We start from the raw sequence: 22,478 nt of genomic DNA, 5'->3' as shown, positions 1-22,478 counted from the left end.
ACAGGGACACCACTTGAAGAAGAAGAAGAAGAAGAAGAAGAGGAGGAAGTTACTCACTCACCTTGTGCAGTAACAGGTTCTTCGAGATGTGTATCCCTGTGGGTGCTCGACTACCCTCCCTCCTCCCCTCTGCTTTGGCGTTCTATTATATACAGACTCTGCAGTAGAGAAGGAATGTGGGGGGGGGGGGGGGGCGGGAAGGGGGTTGGTCGCACAGCACCAGTTAATTGCCTGAAGCAATGTGAGACAGGAACTGTACATGTGCGGCCCAACCAGGGCACTGCTATCCTATATCTCTGGCTACAAGTGCAGGGGCGCAACGACACCTAAAGTGGAGCACCCACAGGGACACACATCTCGAAGAACCTCTGTTACTGCACAAGGTCAGTAACTTCCTCGCTTTTGTCATATAACTTCGAATAAGTGAGTATTTTTTAAAATAGAACATGTAAAAATTGTGCGTTTGTTAGGTGAACAAATCCTGTTTCTTTGCAGGTTTAAAGAACACGTACAAAATAATTTGCCTCGAGACCTTCTAACTCCTGAGCAGTTTATTCAGCTGCGCCGGGAATTGGCGTCTGTCAGTGGCCATAGTGGGGATGATGCACCACCAGGAGATGACCTTCCTTCTGGAATTGAGGACATAACTGACCCTGCAAAGGTAAATGTGCAGGCGAGGTTGCGGAACACCTTTGCATGTTTGTTCAATCTGCTGCTGCTGAGAGGAGAGTTTTCTTTTATTTGCAGGGACTGTACTATGTTTTTGGCTGAGCTGATCCCATAGTATAGAGTGTCAACTCCTACATGTGAGCCAAAGAGCAGCAGTTAGTGTGTGATTGGCTGTATAGACAAGAAGAGATCTCCCTTACACTACATAGGTTTGAAAGAAATGTAATTAACATTTTAATCTTAAAAGTTCTCTATAAAATTTGAGCAGAATGTTGACTCTTTCAAATATATGGGGTAAGAGTTACGGCGTGTTTTTGAGAGTTTTTATTTATTTAGTACTGGCCTGTGCAGATCTGTGCTCCTTGAAGGGTATGCAAAAGCATGAAACCAGCTAGAAAGAAGTGCCCATTTGGGGTTGTACCAAATAAAGATGGAATCCTATTTGGATATGACGCATCTCAGATTTATATCACTTCAGAAATTGAGGCCGACCATTGGATCCAAGACCTCCTTAGGTCCATTACACTAAGAGCTAAGACAATGTGCACTTTTATCCCACTTGTTCAGGACAGCACCTGAAGTAGCAGTGTACCTTTCATATTTTAATTTATGCAGATCACGTCAATAATACAGTGCAGTTGTATACTTGATATTTTACAGATCAGTATTAATCACTTGCTTTTATCATGTATCTTTAGCTAATCACTGAAATAGAAAACATGAGACACAGAATCCAAGAGATTCATCAAGAAATGTTCAATCACAATGAACATGAAGTCAGCAAGAGGTGGACCTTTGAAGAAGGAGTAAGTTTTCTTGTGTTAGCCTTTTTTGTATGAAAGGCAGCGTGATCTGAAGGCATGAACATGGGACTGGGAACCAGAAACTCCTGGTGTTTCTAATTCTGACTAAACTACTGTAAAGCTTTGGGCAAATAAATGGTTTTACCCTCTTTTCTATCTTCAAAAAGAGTACTTTAAAAAATATACCAACATTAATAACTAGTTCTCACAGCAGCTCTGTGAGGTAGGTACTAAGTTTTATTTTGAGAGAGGCAACGTGGGGAAAATACATTTTACTAAGTGTAAACTTTACATTTAGCGTCTTTCATACCATGTATAAGAAAGGAGGGTACTACTTCATAAATGTGGTATGTTACAGAATTAAAACTAGTCAATAGAAAGAAAAGCTTCTTATAACGGTATCTTAAAAATTAAGTTGTCACCAAGCTAGAAACTGTAAAGAGTACAACTAGGTGCAAAAATCTGATACTGCTGTGTTAGAATTTCACAACTAAAATTCCAGTTCAGAATGGCAAAAACTATTCATCCAGTAACACCCATGTTGTGCTGCACATGCTTTATAACAAACAGTATTAAACTAAGCAAGCATATGAAATTGTATATATTCAGTGAAGCTGAGTTACTTTTGCAACTTCAACTTCTGAATTCTCCATAAATTTACCATGTAAACATAATAGGACATTATTCTTGCCTTCAATTTTCTTTGTTTTTAAAGAGGAAAAACTTGCTTATGTCTAGTGTTTGCATTTAAGTGGTCTCAAATTGGGCTGTGACATTCATGTTTCATTGAAGGGAATGGGAGACATGGGGAGTTCCTGGTCTTGCTGCTGTTTGTCTGGCAGCAATTTTCTGTTGGTTTTAAACTAGCAGTTGTATTATTTCACATGGACATTGTGACGCGGGCAGGGATGGTGTCCCTAGCCTCTATTTGCCAGAAGTTGGGAATGGGCGACGGGATGGATCACTTGATTATCTGTTCTGTACATTCCCCCTGGGGCATCTGGCATTGGCCACTGTCAGAAGACAGCATACTGGGCTAGATGGACCTTTGGTCTAAACCAGTATGGCCGCTCTTATGTTATTATAGTCTTATGGGGAAAAAATTATTTTAAATGCATGTTTATCATGAACAAAACAGTGGAGATGGTACTCCAGAGCAAATAAATGTAGGTCAGGCAGTGTGTAAAGCTGCATTAAAGCTCTTACTTGTATTGCATGGATTCTAGTCCATGTTTTCGAGTTCTCTGTTCTGTGTTTGAGCAGCGCAAGGTCTGTACAACCTTACAGTGGTCTGTAGTAGCCATAAAGGCTCAAAAAACAGAGGGGAGGCCTGACCATGGGTCCCCCCTTTCCTTGCCATGCCAGCAGCTTAGAGGGTGTATGGTATACAGGGCTCGCTATATACCAGTGCAGGATCACCCTTGCACCAGAGTGAATGCTTCCTTTTGGGACCATAATATGCTGGCAATACCATGCAAAGTGGCCATGCCTGATCTGAGGATCCTGATCAACATTTTTACATAAGAATGGCCATACAGGGTCAGATCAATGGTCCATTCTAGCCCAGTATCCTGTCTAGAGACAGGGGCTAATGCCAGGTCTTTGGAGGGAATGAACAAATCAGCAATCGTCAAGTGATCCATTCCCTGTCGTCCACTTCCAGCTTTTGGCATTCAAAGGCTAGGGACAGCCAGCGCGTGGGGTTAATTCCCTGATCATGTTGGCTCATACGTATTGATGGACCTATCCTCCATGACTGTATCTAGTTCTTTTTTGAACCCCGCTATAGTTTTGGCCTTCACAGCATACTCTGGCAATGAGTCCCACAGGTTGACTGTGTTGTGTGAAGAAGTACTTCCTTTTGTTTGTTTTAAACCTGCTGCATATTAATTTCATTGGGTGTTCCCTGGTTCTTGTGTTATGTGAAGGTGTAAATAACATTCCTTATTTATTTTCTCCACACCAGTCTTGATTTTTATAGACCTCTATCATCTCCCCCCTTACAGGTTCTCAGTGCTGCTATGTTTGGTTTGCAGACAAGGCAGAGGATTGATTACTAACAGCATTACTGTTGTGGGTAATTTATTTAAAAAAAGATTATTTTGGGAAAGCTGTTTTTACAAGACCTAGATTTTTGCCCAAACTTGAATTGGCAATTATAGTATCCCTTTAAAATTAGTCATACCCTGAAGTCCATTCAGACCTGGATATTTGAATAGCCTACATAAGATGATTATTCTGAAAAGTCAAAGGGTGTGGTATAAATTCCAATATAAAGTAACATCCAAACAGTTTATCTTGCTCTGTATTTTTGACTAAGTTGTTGAATTTGACTCCAGTGTTACTCATCTGTTGCAGATAAAACGACCTTACTTCCATGTAAAACCTTTGGAGAAAGCCCAGTTGAAAAACTGGAAAGAATACTTAGAGTTTGAGATAGAAAATGGGACTCATGAGCGAGTTGTGGTCCTCTTTGAAAGATGTGTTATTTCATGTGCCCTCTATGAGGACTTCTGGATTAAGGTAAGGGAAGTAATTTAATAATGAATTCTTACTGATTGCAAACATTGATCTAGTGACTAACCTTTTGTACTCTTGTTGAATGTTGTTCATATATAACTATATCTGTTGCATTAGGAGATGGTCTGCTTGCAACCAGATTTGACTGCTGCATATGCCAACTTCGTTGCCTCTCTACGTCCTTCCTTACAGAAACTAGTCTAGTGGTTCAATAAAGGTGCTGAATGGGTTTAAACAAAAGAATTTTATCGTTCTGTCATGTATTTAAAGACCAAAAATAAGCTTTAAATTATTCAATCTATACTCTGTTTTCAAATGTAGTATGCCAAGTATATGGAGAATCACAGTATTGAAGGAGTGAGACATGTCTACAGCAGGGCCTGTACAATACACCTTCCTAAGAAACCAATGGTTCATATGCTATGGGCTGCCTTTGAAGAACAACAGGGTAAGAGCCAAGTTAGTGAGGCTTTTCTAGTTAAATTAGTCTTTGGATTGTTGCTGGCAGTGATTTTCTTTTTTTCCCAAGAGTTGATGGATGCATGGTGTCTGCATTAAATACTTACCCAACATTTTTAGGGAACATCAATGAAGCAAGAAGAATTTTGAAAACATTTGAAGAGTGTGTTCTGGGACTTGCAATGGTTCGCTTGCGAAGAGTTAGCTTAGAACGCCGACATGGAAACATGGAAGAAGCTGAACACCTGCTTCAGGAAGCTGTTAAGAATGCTAAATCAAGCGGTGAATCATCATTTTATGCCATCAAACTAGCTCGACATCTTTTCAAAGTTCAGAAGAACCTTCCAAAAGCAAGAAAAGTGCTATTGGAAGCCATTGAGAAAGACAAAGTATGTGTTTCCTAAAAGCTTTATAAATAGTCCTGTGATATTTAATTTCCTCCTCCTTTTAGTCAGTGCATTAAAACGTGGCAACAATGATGACAGGTTTTCAGACTGTATGTAAAGCATTTTATTGCACATGGAGACACCAGTCCCTCTAAGCTGATGTTGCCAGATTTGCAGGTTATGAATCTTGCCTTTTTCACCCTTCAGATAGCATCCATGATTCCCCTAGTGTTCTGAGACATCGTTGTTTTTCCCTGTCCTGCTCCATTTCAAAAATCACAAACAATGCACGGATGCTGATATTGCATGGAAGTAATTTATTAAATACCATTGGTCGTGTTAGTGCAAGGATCACTTTATTTGGGCGCCAGAACTGCTTGGTCTTCGAGCCCTCATGCTAATCACAAGGATACACATACCCTCAGATGTACTGTAGACCATGTGCATCTATTAATAAAATGACACAGGTCAAAGAGCACCTATGTTTACACTTTCGGACAGGAAACCTTTGTATTGACTACACTATAACATCTGTTTACAACGTAGGACACTGTGGTGTGCATAGCTGTTGTACTTATTAGAAAGAAGTGCTGGAGATGTACTTGGGCAAACACTATTTTACAACAATGGCTGTAACTTTTTTTTGCACAGGAGAACACTAAATTGTATCTCAACTTACTTGAAATGGAGTATAGTGGGGATCTTAAGCAAAATGAAGAAAACATCCTCACATGTTTTGACAAAGCTGTCAATGGTGCATTGTCTATAAAAATGAGGATTACATTTTCTCAACGAAAAGTGGAATTTCTGGAAGATTTTGGTTCTGACGTCAACAAGTAAGATTTAACCTACGCTATGGCTGTAATTGGGTCACCAAATGAGGTGCTGTTTATAACTTTGGGGGAAGAGTTTCATTTAGACATGCTCCTTAAACTATTATTTTAGCACTGCAATTATGACACTGTTAGAGTTGAAGACAGACAAATTCATACCAAGTTCCTATTTTCAAGTATTATCAACTTTCTGGAAAAGCTGCCATTTTGTCTCATGCTTGTTCTCAGCTCAAGAGTGTTGTCTTTTTGTTCGAAAGCTGTGTCTTGGCTTTATAGTGGGGGATATTCTTGAAAGAGGACACGAAGAAAAGTGTTTGCTTTTTTTTTTATACTCTAACTTCACCCACAACTGCACATCTTAAATTTTCAAATTTGCCCTAACTTGGCTTATCCTTGAGGATTAGTATCATTAATGTGTTCAGAAATCACAGGCTTTCTAATTGTGTGCTCTGCATTGAGCAGCTTTCTCTGGGCATCGGACATTTACACAAATGCAACTTTTAATTAAATATTTTTTATTCTCTTCATTCTCAATATTACCATAAAGTGTAATTTTCCTGTTCTTTGGCTTGGATTTTCCAAGCCATAAGTTAGCTTTTCTGCATTGCACGTTGCTAATGATAGCCGATGGTAAAATTCTGCCTTCTGATATGCACTAACTTTCATGGGAACTATGCATGTAACTTCCCGGAAGGAAATTGGCTAAGAGAAAGCAAGCTTTTAGGTTCTGATATGGTGCTGCAGGACAAAATATCTGAAATGTGCAGAATGAAAAGAACGGGGATGGAACTCCAGACCTACTTGTGTCAAAGGAGATGGCTGATGGAAGCAGCAGTTTTGGTCTGTCACCTTTTGAACTGCAGTAGTAAGAGGAATCTGAACCAGCAGCTGCGCCTATATTAAATGAAATATCTAGGAAACATACAAATTGTTACTGAACGTATTGAGAGATGGGCTGCTTTATACACTGTTACTTGATAGCTAGATGGCTCTTCGTGCAGCACTGAATTCCTCTGTTTTTCATACTACTTGTGAAAGGTCTTTAGATATTGATATGAATTATAGCAACACATGTAAAACACCATGTACATTTATGGTGCAGTATAAATGCTTAGTATAAACACAACTGTAACTAATGGTAGGTTGGTATTTTTGTGGGGAGAAAATGTCTTCACATGCCACTGAAAATGTTGTTCTTCACTATATTAACACACACTTTTTTGAATATATGCTGTGCATTATGAAAATCATTCAAACTAGCAAGCTTTTTGGTCTTCCTCACGTCATAGTGGATAGCTTTAATCTTTTGGTCTTAATTCAATTTCAAAAATTAGTTTACCTTTGCCTAGTTTCATAGTAATACAGAATTTTTACAGTCTGAAATAGACATACTTAATAATTGTCACTATACAACAGCCTTTGACAATGGATGGAAGAGGTACAGGTTGGTAGCCTAATTATTTACAGGCTGTACTGACTGTTTTGAAAATGTAACATGCATGCTAAACAAAGTTTGTGCGGTGTGTTTGTGATTTTTTTTTTTTTTTCACCCAGGCTTTTGGATGCCTATGATGAACATCAAACACTTCTAAAAGAGCAGGATTCTTTAAAAAGGAAAGCAGAAAATGGGTATGAACTGTATTCACCTCATGCTCCTAAGTCAATTAATAGTTCATGCAATAGTGATATTGCTTTGAATTCCAGAGTAGCAAAGACAGGATCCTGGGGTATTGTAGAAGTCGGTGTATAGACTTTTACAACTGGAACAAAACATTTTCAAATGTTTCTAAAACATTTAGAGAACGTCACTGATTGCCCCATACTCATCATTAAGTACTTTGGGTTTTTCAAGTTCAGTTGTTTTTTAAAGCCCTTAAAACTATTTTGGGCTTTGTACTGTCTTCCCAGGAGGCCTAAAAGAAAAGGGAGTGGTGCTAAATATCAAATAGAGTGTAGTGTATCTAGTTATATCTCTAACGTGACTGTAATGTTTTTTGCCTTAATTTACAGCATTTGCATCCCAAAAGTACTTAAACTGAAATGCTTATGCTGAAAGCTGCTAGAATTCCTTGAGATGTGGCCTTTTTTTTTTTTTTTTTTTTTTTTAAAATAAACCTCCCCATAGAATCATAGAAATGTATGGCTGGAAGGGACCTCAAGAAGTATCAAGTCCAGCCTCCTGCACTGAGGTAGGACCGAGTAAACCTAAGCCATCCCTTACAGGTGTTTGTTCGACCTGCTCTTAAAATCCTCCAATGAGTGGAGTGGGTGCTATTCCACAACCTCCTTTGGAAGCCTATCCCAGAGCTTAACTACTCTTATAGTTAAAAAGTTTTTTCTGCTACCCAACCTAATCTCTCTTGCTGCAGGTTAAACCCATTACTACTTGTCCTGCCCTCAGTGGACATGGAGAACAATTGATCACTGTCTTCTTCATAACATTCCTTAACATATTGGAAGATTGGTGTGAGAGGGTTGATAACAATCTTCTTTTCTCAGTTTTTTTAACCTGTCGTCTTAAGTCAGGTTTTCTAAACCTTTTATCATTTTTGTTGCTCTCCTCTGGACACTCTGTAATTTGTCCAGATCTTTCCTAAAGTATGGCCCCAGAATTGGACACAGTACCTCACCCGTGCCTAGTAGAGCAGGACAGTTACTTCTTGTCTTACATATGACATTCCTGTTAATACATCCCAGAATATTAGCCTTTTTTGCAACTGCGCACATTGTTGATTCATATTCTATTTGTGATCCAGTATAACCCCAGGTTCTTTTCAGCAGTCCTAGCACCTAAGTCAGTTATTCACTGTTTTGTAGTTGTGCATTTGATTTTTTTCCTTCCTAAGTGAAGTATTTTGCATTTGTCTACATTGAATTTCATCTTGTTTCAGATCAATTCTCCAGTTTGTCAAGGTCATTTTTAATTCTAATCCTATCCTCCAAAGTGCTTGCAACCTATTGTTGGTTGGTGTCATCTGCAAATTTTAAGTCAATAATGGGGTCTCACAGGGGTCCGGTGCTATTCAATATTTTCATTAGATACACCAGATAGTGAAACATTGATAATTACTCTGAGTACCGTCTTTCAACCAGTTGTGCACCCACCTTACAATAATTTCATCTAGACCACATCTCCCTAGTTTGTTTGACTGTCTCAAGGCTTATTTAAAATCAAGATATACCATGTCTAATGCTCTCTCCCCCACCCCCATCTACTACACCAGCAACCCTGTCAAAGAAGGTAATTAGGTTGGTTTGGCATTGTTTGTTCTTGACAAGTCCATGCTAACTATTCCTTATAACCCTATCATCCTCTAGGTACTTACAAATTGATTGTGTAATAATTTTGTTCCAGTATCTTTCCAGGTATCAAAGGTAGGCTGACTAGTCTGTAATTCCTTGGGTTCTTTTTGTTCCCCTTTGTACGTTTGCCCTTCTCCAGTTGTCTGGGACCTCACCTCTCCTCCAGAAGTTCTCAAAGATAATTGCTAACCGTTCCGGGAGAGTTTCAGTTAGTTCCTTAAATACCCTAGGATGAATTTCATCAGGCCCCGCCCATTTGAATACATCCACTTCATCAATATATTCTTTAACTTGTACTTTCCCTACTTTGGCATGCATTCCTTCCCCCTTTTGGTTAATATTGTGTTGAATATCTGGTCACCATTAACCTTTTTAGTGAAGACTGAAGCAAAAAGGGAAGAGGGATAGCTCAGTGGTTTGAGCATTGGCCTGCTAAACCCAGGGTTGTGCTTTCGATCCTTGAGGGGGCCACTTAGGGATCTAGGGCAAAATCAGTACTTGGTCCTGCTAGTGAAGGCAGGGGGCTGGACTCAACCTTTCGGGGTCCCTTCCAGTTCTGTGAGATAGGTATATCTCCATCTATATCTATATATATATAAAAAATAGGCACCTCAAAATAAAACACCCCAGCCTTCGTGATGTCATCAATTATTAGCTTTCCTTCCCCACTAAGGAGAGGACTTCTACTTTTCTTCATCTTTCTCTTACTCCTAAATGTATTTAAATAATTTCTTCTTATTGCCTTTTGTGTTCCAAGCTTGCTAAGTGCAACTTATTTTGTGCCTTGGCCTTTCTGATTTTGTCCCCACATGCTTCTGCTATTCTTTTGTTCTCCTGCTTAGCAATTGTCCATGCCTCCCCTTTTGTAGGGTTTCTTTTTGATGTTCATGTCCTTAAAAAGCACCTGATGGAGCCATATTGGTCTCTTACAAGTCTTCTATCTTTTCTTCATGTGGGGATAGTTTGCTGTTGTGCCTTTTAATATTGTCACTTGTAGAAACTGTCAGCTCTTCTAAACTCCTTTTTCCTTTAGATTTTCTTTGCATGGGAGCTTACCTACAAGTTCTCGGGAGTTTGTGAAAGTTTGCTTTTTTTGAAGTACATTGTCCTTATTGTGTTGCTCTCCTTCCTTCCTTTTTTTCACAATAATGAGATCATCATTTCATGATCACTTTCACCCAAATTGCCTTCCACCTTCAGGTTTGCAATCAATTCTTCCGTGTGAGTCAGAATCAAATCTAAAATGGCTGCGCCCCCCCCCGGTTACTTCCTCCACTTTCTGAAGCAAAAAGTTGTCTCCAATACATTCCAAAAACTTACTGGAACTTTTGTTTTGCCATATTACTTTTCCAACAGATATCTGGGTAGGCAAAGTCCTCAGTTACTACTAGGTCTTATGTTCTGGATATGTATTGTTTGTTCTAGAAATGTCTCATCCACCTCCTCTTCCTGATTTGGTGGTCTGTAGGAGACCCCACCCTGATGTCACCCTTATTTTTTTATTCCATTTATCTTCTCCCAGAGATTTTCAACTGGTCTGCCTCTGCTGTGCTTCTGGACCACAGAACATGTGTATATATTCTTGATGTATAATGCAACATTTGTATCCTGCCTGTCCTTGAACAAGCTATATCCCTCTATACCGGTATTCCAGTTGTGGGACTTATCCCACCAGGTCTCTGTGATGCCGATTAAGTCATAATTTAGTTTATGGATTAATGCTTCCAGTTCTTCTGGCTTATTCCCAATATTCCTTGTATTTGTGTGTAGACATCTAAGATGTTGAACAGCCTCTTGTGGGTCCTGTGATCTTATTATAAATTTCCATGTCTCCCCTTCCCAACATCTAGCTCTCTGTTAAGGTTGCCTTTTTTATGCTTACCTGGTGGGGTTTTATCACCTGTCCTCTTTGAACCTAGTTTAAAGCCCTCCTCCCTAGGTTGGGAAGTCAGTGTGCAAAGATGCTTTTCCTCTTGGTCAGGTGGGTCCCATCTCTTCCCAGAACAGCATCTCATGGTCAAGGAAGCCAGAGCCCTCCCGTTGACAAAAGAATGGCCATACTGGGTCAGACCAAAGGTCCATCTAGCCCAGTATCCTGTCTTCCGACAGTGGGCCAATACCAAGTGCCCCAGAGGGAATGAACAGAACAGGTAATCAAGTGATCCATTCCCTGTTGCCCATTCCCAGCTCCTGGCAGACAGAGGCTAGGGACACTTCAGAGCATGGTTTTGCATCCCTGCCCAATAGCCATTGATGAACCTATCCTCCATGAACTTATCTAGTTCTTTTTGAACCCTGTTTTAGTCTTGGCCTTCACAATGTCCCCTGGCAAGGAGTTCCACAGGTTGACTGTGCATTGTGTGAAGAAACACTTCCTTTTGTTTGTTTTAAACCTTCTGCTGACACTAGCTGCGCAGCCATGCATTCATCTCCAGGATGCACATGTGCCTGCCCGGGCCCTTATCCTCAACCAGAAGGATGGACAAGAATATAACCTGAGCTCCTGACTCCCACCCTCATTCCCAGAGCCTGGTAGTCGCTGCTGATCTGCTAGTGCACAAGTGGATGAGCGGCATGGGGTAGCAGTCAGATAAGCCTCGACAACCTTTGCGTAATATCTTGGATGCAGGCTTCAGGCAGGCAGCCCACCTCCCGGAACATTATATCAGGTTGGCAGATGAATGCCTTTGTTCCCCTCAGCAGTCCCTGACCACCAATACCCTATACTGCCTCTTCTTGGGTGCCATGGCTGTGAGCCTCCCAGCCTTGGGGGCTTGTGGCTCCTTGTCCTTGGCTATTGAGGTGTGCTTCTTGTCTCTCATTGCCAGTACAGTGTACCGTTTCTTCACCTCGATGGACGGGGGACTTGGGTGGAAGGTGGAAAACTGCTTACTGGCTGAGGTGGCCAGCAACCAGTCTCCTCCCCATACAGCAACTGGTTCTCTATCCTCCTCTGGTGCCATTGTAGTCAACTAGCATCCTCCATCCCACATGTTTCCACGGGCATCCTATTGATGACGCCCTTCTGCTTCTGGAGCCACCTCCTCCTGTGCATCTCTCACCTGCTTCCTGAGGGACGCCATGGACAGATTCCACTCACAAGGGGTGGTTCTCGCGGCCTGGCTTTCATCAGTGGGGAGATGCAGGCATCATTTCCAGCAAGTCAAGACCAGGAAGCCGCCAGGGTCAGGATGACTGTCTGAAGGCAGAGGAAGAGCTCGCAATGGTGTTGATGACACATTTCCCTCCCATTGCAAGTTCTTCCTTGTTTAGTACCGGCTGGCTGAGTCCCTTAGTCCCCCATCTGCTTCATCTCGCCAGCCATGACACTTGCCAAGCGAGAACTTTCACAGTCAGAGGGCTTTCATCCATAGATCTCAAAGGTGCTTTACAACAGAGGTCAGTTTTGATTAAGGAAAATGTTGGCCCTAGTTAACAAGAATATAAAGGAAGACTAAGTACAGTTGAAAATGATTACAGCTCCAAAGTGTCTCTAATTATTCCGAATGTTGGTTTTAGATATTCTGGCTGCATAGATCAAATAGCCAAAAACGTCAGTCTCAGGATTCCTTTGGAGTAATGAAAAGTCTAGGATGAAAACCTCTAACAGTTCACGTGTCTAGAAAAACGGGGTGAAAATTATCAGCTAGAAGTGGCTTCCGAACATCATTTGATCTAGAACAGATTTGAGGGATGTGGCGAATGGATGAAATGTCTGGATCCTTTCCAGTTTCGCTACATCCTTTCTCTACATTGGGAACCAAAATTGGACATAGTGCTCCAGCTGAGGCCTAACCTGTGTGGAACAGAGCCGTCCATGCCAATGAGCAGGAACGTTACAAGCTGGCACTTCACTTGCATAAATTAAGCCCCACTAATATGACCTGCTTAAAATCTAGAATAAACTTCACATAATATTGAAAAGTCAATGAGTACAAAATGTGTATTCATTTTTGGAATAATTTGAAAGTTAATAGAAGTTCTTGAACTCTTGGGAGTAGAAAGGGGTTAACGTACCTGTCTTTAATCCTGCAAACAAAATTTATATCCGAATTCAGGACCAAAGTCTTGGGTATAACTAGTTGAAAAGCTGTAGGCTGGATTCAGTTGGCCTTGTCACAGATAACCAAAAGAATAATTAAAATGGTCTTAAATAATCTTCCAGAAGCTGCATCAACCATCTTGTGCCAGTATCTGTGACTGGTTAGATCATGAGGTTAAAGTGCCTCATACAAAATCATTTTTTGGCGCAAGAATTAAATAGAGTACGAGGAAAAATTGTGGAATAACCTGGTACTTAAAACTCTAAGGTGAGGGATGCCAATCTTAAATTAACAGGCCTCAAAGCAACTTTTACTTCTTTATAAGCCTTTTAGATTGGAGCTCAGGGATTTTAATCTTTGCTGATGATGCCTGACAGCTACAGGAGTCTCGGTCGTTGGTTTGGTACTGTTTGTAGGTGAAAGGATACCAGGAGAAAATATCCTTTCAACAAACTAGAGCATTTTAAAGTATGTCCTATATTACCACTGTGTATAATGGGAGCGACAATATCCATGACCTTACAAAAGAGACGTGTGTTCAGGATGAGGTTAGATGCCAGGAAGGTTTTAAACACGGCACAGACTGATTTCCACATTCAGTGTGTGAATGGACGCTGGCCCATGAGGCTGTGTCTTATGAGAGAACCAGAGGCAAAACCTGGACCCAGACTGCCAGGGGTAAGCCTAGACCTTGCAAAGGTGTGAATCTCATTTCAGTCCAAACAGTCAGTGACTGCAGAAATAGGCCTAGGAGGCAGGAAAATCCATTGATCAAGCACATGGATTCCCTTTGCTTTCAGACGGGAGTACTGGGGACAGAGTGCTCCATAACTACTCCCTGGCCCCTCCACCTCCCTTCTGCAGTGACTTTCTGACCTTGAAAGACACATTACAGCGTTGCACACAAGTCTACTCCTGTGAGAGTTTCAGAGATTGCCCTTACAAGACTGGAACTGTTTCCAACAAAGGAAAGTGACAGTCCACTCCTCACCCTACAGTCCTAACCATGATTGCCAGGCATGGAGGGTTACTACGTGTAGTTAAAATAACCTGGAGTGTGGCATCTCAGGAAGAATTCCTGGAACTTTGGCCTGGGCCACATTTAAATCTAAAAATGCATCCTATTTTGAAAGGTGGTGTTCAGTTTAGAACTGTACTTGGTTACCATCACCCATTATTCTTGTACTGGTGAAGAGTGTGCCCTAAATGTTTAGGAACGTTAGAATATTCCCTTCTTTAACATAAAGGACTTGTTGGCAGAGTCAGGAACTTACAAGTTACAGGGCAGAGACAGGCTAAAGAGCACTGCTGCCAAAAATAACTAAATCTTGGGGTCAAAACTTGATTACCTAAAACTGAGTAGCTCCATCCTTATTTAGGCATCTGGATGAGTAGCCTCTAAGAATTAGGTGCTGCCATCTGCAACTCCTGTTGACTTCAGCGAAAGCAGCATGTGCCTGATCTCTCAAAATTGGATTCCATCTTTGGGTTCCCACCTCAGAAATCCAGGCTTGGAAACGTCACCTTCATTCTTATAAAGTATACAAATACGCATTCGTGTAGGCAGGAAAGCTTTTCTAGTGTTTTAAAGTGTTTTCTAGTGTTTTAAAGTTTGTTAAACAAAATGTTTGTTTAATTTTGCAGCTCGGAGGAACCAGATGAGAAGAAAGCACATACAGATGATGCGACATTGGCATCTACCCAAATGATGGATGGAGACATGCAAGCTAATCAGGTTGCATATAATTATAATGCATGGTATCAGGTGGGTATGAGGTGATCACTTTCTGTGACTGTACGTTCTTAATGTATGTTTTACCTCCAAGGACCTTATTTATCTGCAGCTAGATACTTAATCTCTCAGATAAAACTGTAGTTCTGCCTCCTTTCCTTTTGCATCCGCACTGCCCCTTTACATGAATTTGTTCCTCTGTAGTGGGCCAAGAGTGGCAAAGACTGGCTCTTCTGCGACTTGACTCTTTTTATACGGGCCTGCTTGCATAAAAAAGACCCCAAAAATACACAAACACTTGAGGGAAATCAGCCTCTCTTCATGCTGGAACCTTCTGCCTTGCAGTTGGAGGACTACACATTTCTGCAGAAAGGCCATCTCAGGGTTGCCATGTTAGTGAGTTTTTCTTAAAATGCCTCAACCTGAGGTCTGACTTGCTTTTTTTTACAGTTATTCATCAGAGAGAAACACATTCCGTCATTGAGTGTGTCTGTGTGGATGCCAGTCTCGGTGTGTGTGCGCCTCCTGTAGGGGCAGGACAGCTGCGACCCTCGCTTAATTTCCTCTCTCTGCCCATGGTAGCAAGACAGAACCTAGCGAATGTCCAATCTGTTAGGCTTTAACTCCCACTAAACTCTTCAGAACTTTCCAAAATACGCTTTACTTGCTGTAGAAACAACAGATAAACTACGACCCCCATAGACTGATTCCTGACAGTTCAACATGCTCCCATATGGCATAGTTCAACCGCCTACCTAATGGTGGACTCTTAAATCCTCGGGCTTCAAGCCTTGCTCTTTCTGCAACGGGCTAATTCTGCTAATGGGTGGGCACAGCATATGCCTCTTCTGCTTGGGAGTGAATCATGCACTAGATCTATGTTTGGCATATTCCGATCATTTTCTTTGAGGAGATGCAGGACACTGAACCGAAGCTCCATTCACTGGAGCAGTCGATGAAGGGCCTCTCTGGATCCAGGAGTCAGGTATTGGATCCCAACAGGTACCGGATAAAACATCTACAATCAACCCTTCCAGTAGACATAGGATGCCCAGTTTGGTGGCAAAGCAAATGCAGACATCAAAGTCTGGCGGCGAGAGGCCACTCCAAACATCAGGACAGAGACTCTAGGGCTTGGGGTTTTCCAGGGGAAAGACTGCATAAAGCCTCGAGGGGAGGCAGGGAGATCACTGAGCCTCACACTAAATCTAGAGCTAGAGATGGCTCCTTGTTAACCATCACGGCATCGCACACTTTGCAACCATCAGCATTGACCCCAGCAACAGTCACTGACGGCACTGATGCATATATTTTTGGAGGATTCTGGTCCCATGTTGAAAAGAACCCTGGTTCCGAGACAACCACTGTCCTGGACCCTGATACAAAGAAAGTCATACGTCTTGGCACCACTGCTAGAAGAAATCTATTCCTCCCCACTATCACAGGGACATGTCTTCTCACCTCCCTCAAACAGGGAATGTTCTTCCCTGAGGCTGACTTGAGAGACCATGGACAGACCAGGTGGCTCTCCCTAAAGGGCCTGCAGCCACAAGGGGATTAGTATTGGACTGCTATCATCAGGCAAGCCAGCCATAGCCATATGGAATGCTACCATTGACTTCCTGGGTTTACCGGGGTCCTCCTTTGCATAATTTGAGGAGCAGAGCCCCATCCCATTCTAGGAAGAGGTTAAGATTGCACTCCTCAATGGCATGGCTTGCTAGACCACAGACAGTGGTCCAGGAACAAAGCCAGGAATTCCTGAACATAGGAGCAGAGGAGCAACACAATCTTATCTTGCCTTGTAAGGATGTTCTAGCTTAGTCACAAGACGAAGCCGTGACCCCAGCACTGGCTGACTGTAGGACATTCCGCAGTCTGTTTAAGAGACTAGCAGAGACTCCTGAAATAGATGTCAGTTAACCAAGAGAAATCTCGTAAATTTGATATGCTGATGACATCAAGCCCATCCAGGATTGCCATTCAATAACTGAAGGGTGGTTTGACATCATGCCTTAGTGAGGTCAAACCTCTCTTCGCCTGGCCAGGCTCGGTGTCAGCATACAGAGTTTGTATGACTGACATCTGTTTCAAGAGTGTCCATCTGCTATTCACTGCGTCAACCTGCCACTATCCTGGCCACAGCAAAAGGAGTGGAGAAGTGATACCAAGTTGTGCACAAGGCTATGAATATTTTTATGCCCACCCCCTCCTGGGCTTGTTGGCAGTCTCCGTGGCGTGAGAAAAGTCTAACGAGCACCCTGAGTGATAAAGACCCAAAGAAACTGTTGGGTTGAGAGGAAGGCCGCCTCTTCTGCCTTCCTCCATGTTTGAGTGGCAAACTACGGAGCCCTTGTGGCCAAATATAATTTTCTAACTTGGGACATAGTAACAGCCTTTGTTGTCCAACCTTCCATCAGAGAACAGGAGTGAGCTCAAGGAAGTCATCAAAGAGGTCCAGTTAGGAGCTAAGATGGCCCTACAAGCAGCCATGGATGGCTAGAGTGGTGGTTATATGAAATGCCTCATGGCTCCAGATGTCAGTGATTCCCAACAAGGTACAGGCCATGATATAGGATCTACTCTTTGAGGGGATAGAATTGTGCAGCCAACACATAGACAATGCCCTGCATTCCTAAAAGGACCTGAAGGCCTGGTCTACACTGGGGAGGGGGATCGATCTAAGTTACGCAACTTCAGCTATGTGAATAACGTAGCTGAACTCGACGTACTTAAATCAACTTACCGTGGTGTCTTCACCATGGTGAGTCGACTGCTGCTGCTCCCCTGTCGACTCCGCCTGCGCCTCTCGCCGAGCTGGAGTACAGGAGTCGACAGGAGAGCGCTCGGGGATCGATCGCTGCCCACCGATCCAGCCGGTAGTGAAGACATACCCGAAGACTACCTTGTGCTGCTTGGGAATGTGTACTATAGCCCCTTAACACAAACTGTACCATTGCCAACCTCAGATGAGATAGAGGAACCAGTCATATCCCACCAAGCAGCCCGATCATACTCTGAAGATAAAGGCTAGATATGCCAGGAGACACGTCTTCCTCCTCTTCAGTGACACACTCAGCACTAGTGTCACATTAGTAAATTTGTCAGGACTGTCAGGAGTTGGCTTAGGGCCTGTTCAGAACATGTAACCTTTGTAAGTTGCCTTACCCCATTCCACCAGGTGTGGTGTGCCATCATATCTGACTGGTGGGTGTTAGAGATCAGTGTCCATGGCTGCTCCATCCAATTTCATTCACTGGCTCTTTCTCACAAGAGCCTGCTGCAAATAGAAGTAGCTTTGTAGCTTCATCTAGGAGCCAAAGAGAAAGTACCGTCCAAGGCAAATGGCTGTCCAGCCTCCTTTTGAAAACCTCCCGTAAAGGAGCTTCAACAAACTTCTTAGGCTTCCGTTCCATTGTCCTACTGTTCTTACAGCTAGGAAGTTTTTCTTGAGATTTAATCTAAATCTGCTGTGCTGTAGTTTGAACCCTCTGCCTCTTGTCCTACCCTGTGTGGCAAGAAAGAACCACTTTTCTCCCATCTTTTTGATGGCAGCCTTTCAAGTATTTGAAGACCGTATCTTGTCTTCCCCCTTAATCTCTTCTTTTCCAAACTAAACATACCTTCAGCCTTTGCTCATACGGTTTGCATTCTGTCCTTTTGATCATCTTTGTCACTTGCCTCTGGATCCTTTCCAGTTTCGCTACATCCTTTCTATATGTTGGTGACCAGAATTGGACACAGTACTGCAGCTGAGGCCTAACCACACTAAGAAGAGTGGTACTAGCCCCTCCTGTGACTTGCATGTTATGCCTCTGTTAATGCAACTTAAAACTGCATTTGCTTTTTTTGCAAGAGCATTGCATTGCTGACTCATGTTGAGGTTGTGATCTACCACAACTCCCAGATAATTCTTAGCAGTGCTGCTTGCAAGGCAGTTATCCCCCATTCTGTATTCATACATTTTTTTCCCCCTAGGCGTAGCACCTCATGTTTGTCTTCGTTGAATTTCATTTTGTTGTCTATAGCCCAGGTCTCCAATTTATCAAGATCCCTCTGGATTTTAGCTCTATCCTCCAAAGTGTTGGCAACTCACCCCAGCTTTGTGTCACCTGCAAATTTGATCTCTATTACTACATGCAGGTTATTAATAAAGATGTTAATAACACCAGTCCCAGAACAGATCTCTGGGAACCCCACTTGAGACCTCTCTCCAATCTGACATCATTCCATTAATAGTTGCTCTTTGTGTGCAGTTAACCAATTATATATCCACTTAATGGTAGTTCCAGGGAGCTCGCATTTCTCCAGCTTGCTTGTTTAGAATGTCACATGGGACTATGTCAAAAGCCTTGCTGAAATCCAAGTATATTACCTCCACCACATTCCTCCTATCCACCAAACCAGTTATTCTGTCAAAGAAGGAAATCAAGCTGGTTTGGCATGATTTGTTCTTGGTAAATCCATTCTGGCTGCTAATGATCCCCCCTTCATCCTCCATTTATTCACAAATGGCATGTTTTATACATAGCTCTAGTAGCTTCTCAGGTACCAAGGTCAGGCTGCCTGGTCTGTAGTTCCCTGGCGCCTCCTTTTTCCTCTTTTTAAAGATGAGCACTAGGTTAGCCCTTCTCCAGTCTTCCAGGACTTCTCTGGTCATCCATGAGTTTGCAAATATTATTGTCAGTAGTTCCGAGATTTCTTCAGCTAATTCCTTCAGCACCCTGTACAGAGAAGAAAGAGGGTCTTTTCTGGAGATGTTGATATGAGTTTCCTTAGGTCTAGGACAGGACAATGTGCCAGTGTCCGAGATCTGCCAGGCAGGAACTCACCAACCAAATGGTAAAACGTTATGCCCAAGACGGAACGATGCTTCAGTTTTTGACTAAAATAGTTTACAATTTCTCATTCCCGTTATCCAGTGAGGGGACTTCTTGCCAGTCACCTACGTTGGGATCCACACTGACACATACTCTGAGAGAATGGTACGCACTCTACAGTAACTGTGGGTCTTTGAGATATTGCAGTCTTTACAGATCCCATGATCTGCCTTCTAACCCCGCTTTCCAGAGTCCATACCAACCACAGGCTTTGATTTGTGAGGGAGCTGCTGGAAGGTTGTGGCCTCCCTGCCCTTACTGCTCTCGCATGAGGGCACAGGGTGCACATGCAGCTCTGATGGCCACAGCAGTTCAAAAGATTCCAATCTTGTGGCGCATGTTTACCTACAATGAAATCCACACTGACCATACCACCTTGAAGAACCAGTCATAGAATCATAGAAGGATATTAGGGTTGGAAGAGACCTCAGGAGGTATCTAGTCCCACCCCCTGCTCAAAGCAGGACTAACCCCAAGTAAATCATCCCAGTCAGTGCAGGGTAAGTATTCTTTCCTGACGTGATGTGTGGAGGTAGTCTGTTGAAACTGCAAATTATCAAATATATTTGAAAAATGATTTCTGCTCATTTTCCCCATGATGTCTCTTTTCTAGTACAACTACCAGAATGCATGGAATTACGGACAGTATTATGCCCCCCCTCCAACCTGATCAGAAGAGAGACTGGAGTTCATTGTGGTGCTTCAGCAAAGATGGACGATGAAAATATATTTTTTTAAATTAGGGATGTGAACAAATGAACTATTGTAATACCTGCCGTTTTTTTCTTTTTGCATGTTTAACGAGCCCATGTTCACAGGGTACGTGAAGCAAGATTTGTGTGTTGGTAGATACATTGAGGTCTGTACACTGCTAGTTACCATAAATGCAACTTTATTTCCCACACTAACTTATGGAAAAATTATCTGGAGGCTTTTTTTGTTTTGTTTTGAGTCAGCATTGCTTCAGTAGATATTTTTAAATCCTTCAAGCTACAATCGTCTTTTAAGCAATGAGGAAATTCTGATGTCCAGTGTTTGTCACAGTAGCCAATACAGGAGATGAACAGTATGGAAAGGTCTATGAACATGAGCAGCCCCCTTTAATTTTTTTTCATCCTTACCTGCTCTCCTCTTCACCATCCAAAAACCTCATTTCCTACCCGACGACTCCAGTGAAATTTTTCATGGTCCCAGTGAGCAGTGCCCTAATGAGTCTGTTTATTGCCATGATCATCATGCATACAGTAATGTCAACATTTGAAAGTTATAATGTGTATTTTATATTTTACATGGGGTCACAAATTAATGCAGTGCACAATGGTTGCATCCCTTTTTTAAAAAGGCACTGAAACGATGGTGTTTGGGGTGGATGTTTGTAATTTAGAATTCTCATGTACAAGTTGTGAGTAAACTTTTTCATTTTGATCAGTGATCATTCTCTTTTGTAATAAAACCAAGGAATTATTCAGTAATTCTCTGAGCTTTGTTGGATTTTCTCTTTGCTATCCCATTAAAACTTTGTGACTGTCAAAACTCAGTGTTATGCCGTTGAAAAACGTGTGTGTGTGTCTACACTGCAATTAAACACCCCGAGCTGACCTTTGTCAGCTGCCTCAGGCTCATCGGGCTATACAATTGCTGTGTTGACAGTTTTCAGGCCCAAGTCAGCTGACATGACAGCCATGGGGGTTTAATTGCAGTGTAGATGAACCTATGTCCTTAACGATGCAACTACTAGGACCACATTTTCTGTGGTTTAAAATCAACTAACTCTGGGCTAAAACATCTTTTAAAAAATTGAAGTACTATTAACTGAGGTTCTACTTCAGGGGTCGGCAACCTACGGCACGCGAGCCGATTTTGAGTGGCACGCCGCTCCCCTGACGTGGTCCCGGCCCTCAGGCCCCCCCCGCCCACCCCTCTCCCTTGCGGGGGCAGGAGGCAGAAGCTTGGTTCTGCGGCAGCCAATCTTCTCCCCTCCCCCTCTTCTTCCCCCAGCGTGGTGCTTTCCGGCCCCGCCTCCTCTCCATCCCTGGTCAATCAGCTGATGGCCCTAGGGAGGGGGAAGAGTGGCAGTGTGCACACAGCTCTGTAGAGGAGGCAGAGAGAGGTAGGGACGAAGCCTGAGGGAAGGGGGTGGAACAGGGCATATCCCTTCCAGCCCCCTGCCCTGAACCCCTCACACCCCAACACACACCCAGCCTTCTGCTCTACAGCCCCCACACACCCCAGCCCTCTGCCCTGACCCCTGAAACACCCACCCCCAGGTCTGGGGTCCCGGCCGCAGGCCCTACTCAGCCCGCTGCCGGCCTAGGTGAACAGTACCCCAGGCTGGCAGGGAGCTGAGCAGGCTGGTGGTGTAAGATCAGCATTTTAATTTAATTTTAAATGACGCCTCTTAAACATTTTGAAAACCTTGTTTACTTTACGTACAATAGTTTAGTTATATAATAGACTTATAGAAAGAGACCGAAAAACGTTAAAATGTATGACTGGCACACGAAACCTTAAATGAGCGTGAATAAATGAAGACTCGGCCCACCACTTCTGAAAGGTTGCCGATCCCTGTTCTACTTTGACCTTTGCTCTCCTATAGTGCAGATGGGTTTGAACACCAAAATTAAGCTAGCAAGTCACTGGTATTTTGAAGTTGAAGTGCGCACGGAACTTCTGCAGCATAGAGGTTCTCCATTTGATCTTGTCTACAGAGGCCACCTCCAGGGTTAAGCCTTGTAACACACTTTTGAGTATCATTCTTATAGCACATATTGTGCTGAATTAAAAGGGGGTGGGGAGGGAGAGGTGTCATCTAGATAGATGAAGATATTTGAACTAAACCTCTATAAGGTG

The 22,478-nt window shown here is 42.7% G+C and overlaps 1 protein-coding gene and 1 non-coding gene across 11 annotated transcripts in view; both read left to right on the top strand.

Moving 5' to 3' along the window:
* PRPF39 (pre-mRNA processing factor 39) overlaps nucleotides 1-21,100 on the top strand; it is a 38,824-nt gene extending 17,724 nt beyond the window's left edge. For 5 of the 10 annotated variants that reach the window (XM_065594031.1, XM_065594027.1, XM_065594033.1 and 2 more), the window contains 9 exons: nucleotides 496-661; nucleotides 1,368-1,475; nucleotides 3,831-3,995; nucleotides 4,314-4,440; nucleotides 4,572-4,840; nucleotides 5,489-5,673; nucleotides 7,225-7,299; nucleotides 14,661-14,781; nucleotides 20,242-21,100. In XM_065594031.1, the coding sequence (XP_065450103.1) occupies nucleotides 496-661; nucleotides 1,368-1,475; nucleotides 3,831-3,995; nucleotides 4,314-4,440; nucleotides 4,572-4,840; nucleotides 5,489-5,673; nucleotides 7,225-7,299; nucleotides 14,661-14,781; nucleotides 20,242-20,298 (1,273 nt within the window). In that variant the 3' untranslated portion in view covers nucleotides 20,299-21,100. Of the gene's footprint in view, nucleotides 1-495; nucleotides 662-1,367; nucleotides 1,476-3,830; nucleotides 3,996-4,313; nucleotides 4,441-4,523; nucleotides 4,841-5,488; nucleotides 5,674-7,224; nucleotides 7,300-14,660; nucleotides 14,782-20,241 lie in introns of all 10 variants that reach the window. The other 5 variants (XM_065594026.1, XM_065594028.1, XM_065594029.1 and 2 more) reach the window with 1 other exon arrangement.
* LOC112060004 (small nucleolar RNA SNORD127) lies at nucleotides 4,919-5,005 on the top strand. Its single transcript, XR_002889316.1, has one exon. It is a non-coding gene; the product is annotated as a small nucleolar RNA SNORD127 (small nucleolar RNA).
* Nucleotides 21,101-22,478: the final 1,378 nt, after the last annotated feature.

Source organism: Chrysemys picta, chromosome 4 (genome assembly GCF_011386835.1).
Source record: "Chrysemys picta bellii isolate R12L10 chromosome 4, ASM1138683v2, whole genome shotgun sequence".
NCBI classification, from domain to species: domain Eukaryota; kingdom Metazoa; phylum Chordata; order Testudines; family Emydidae; genus Chrysemys; species Chrysemys picta.
Note: the sequence above shows the minus strand (reverse complement) of the source record. Positions and strands in the feature narration are given on the sequence as shown.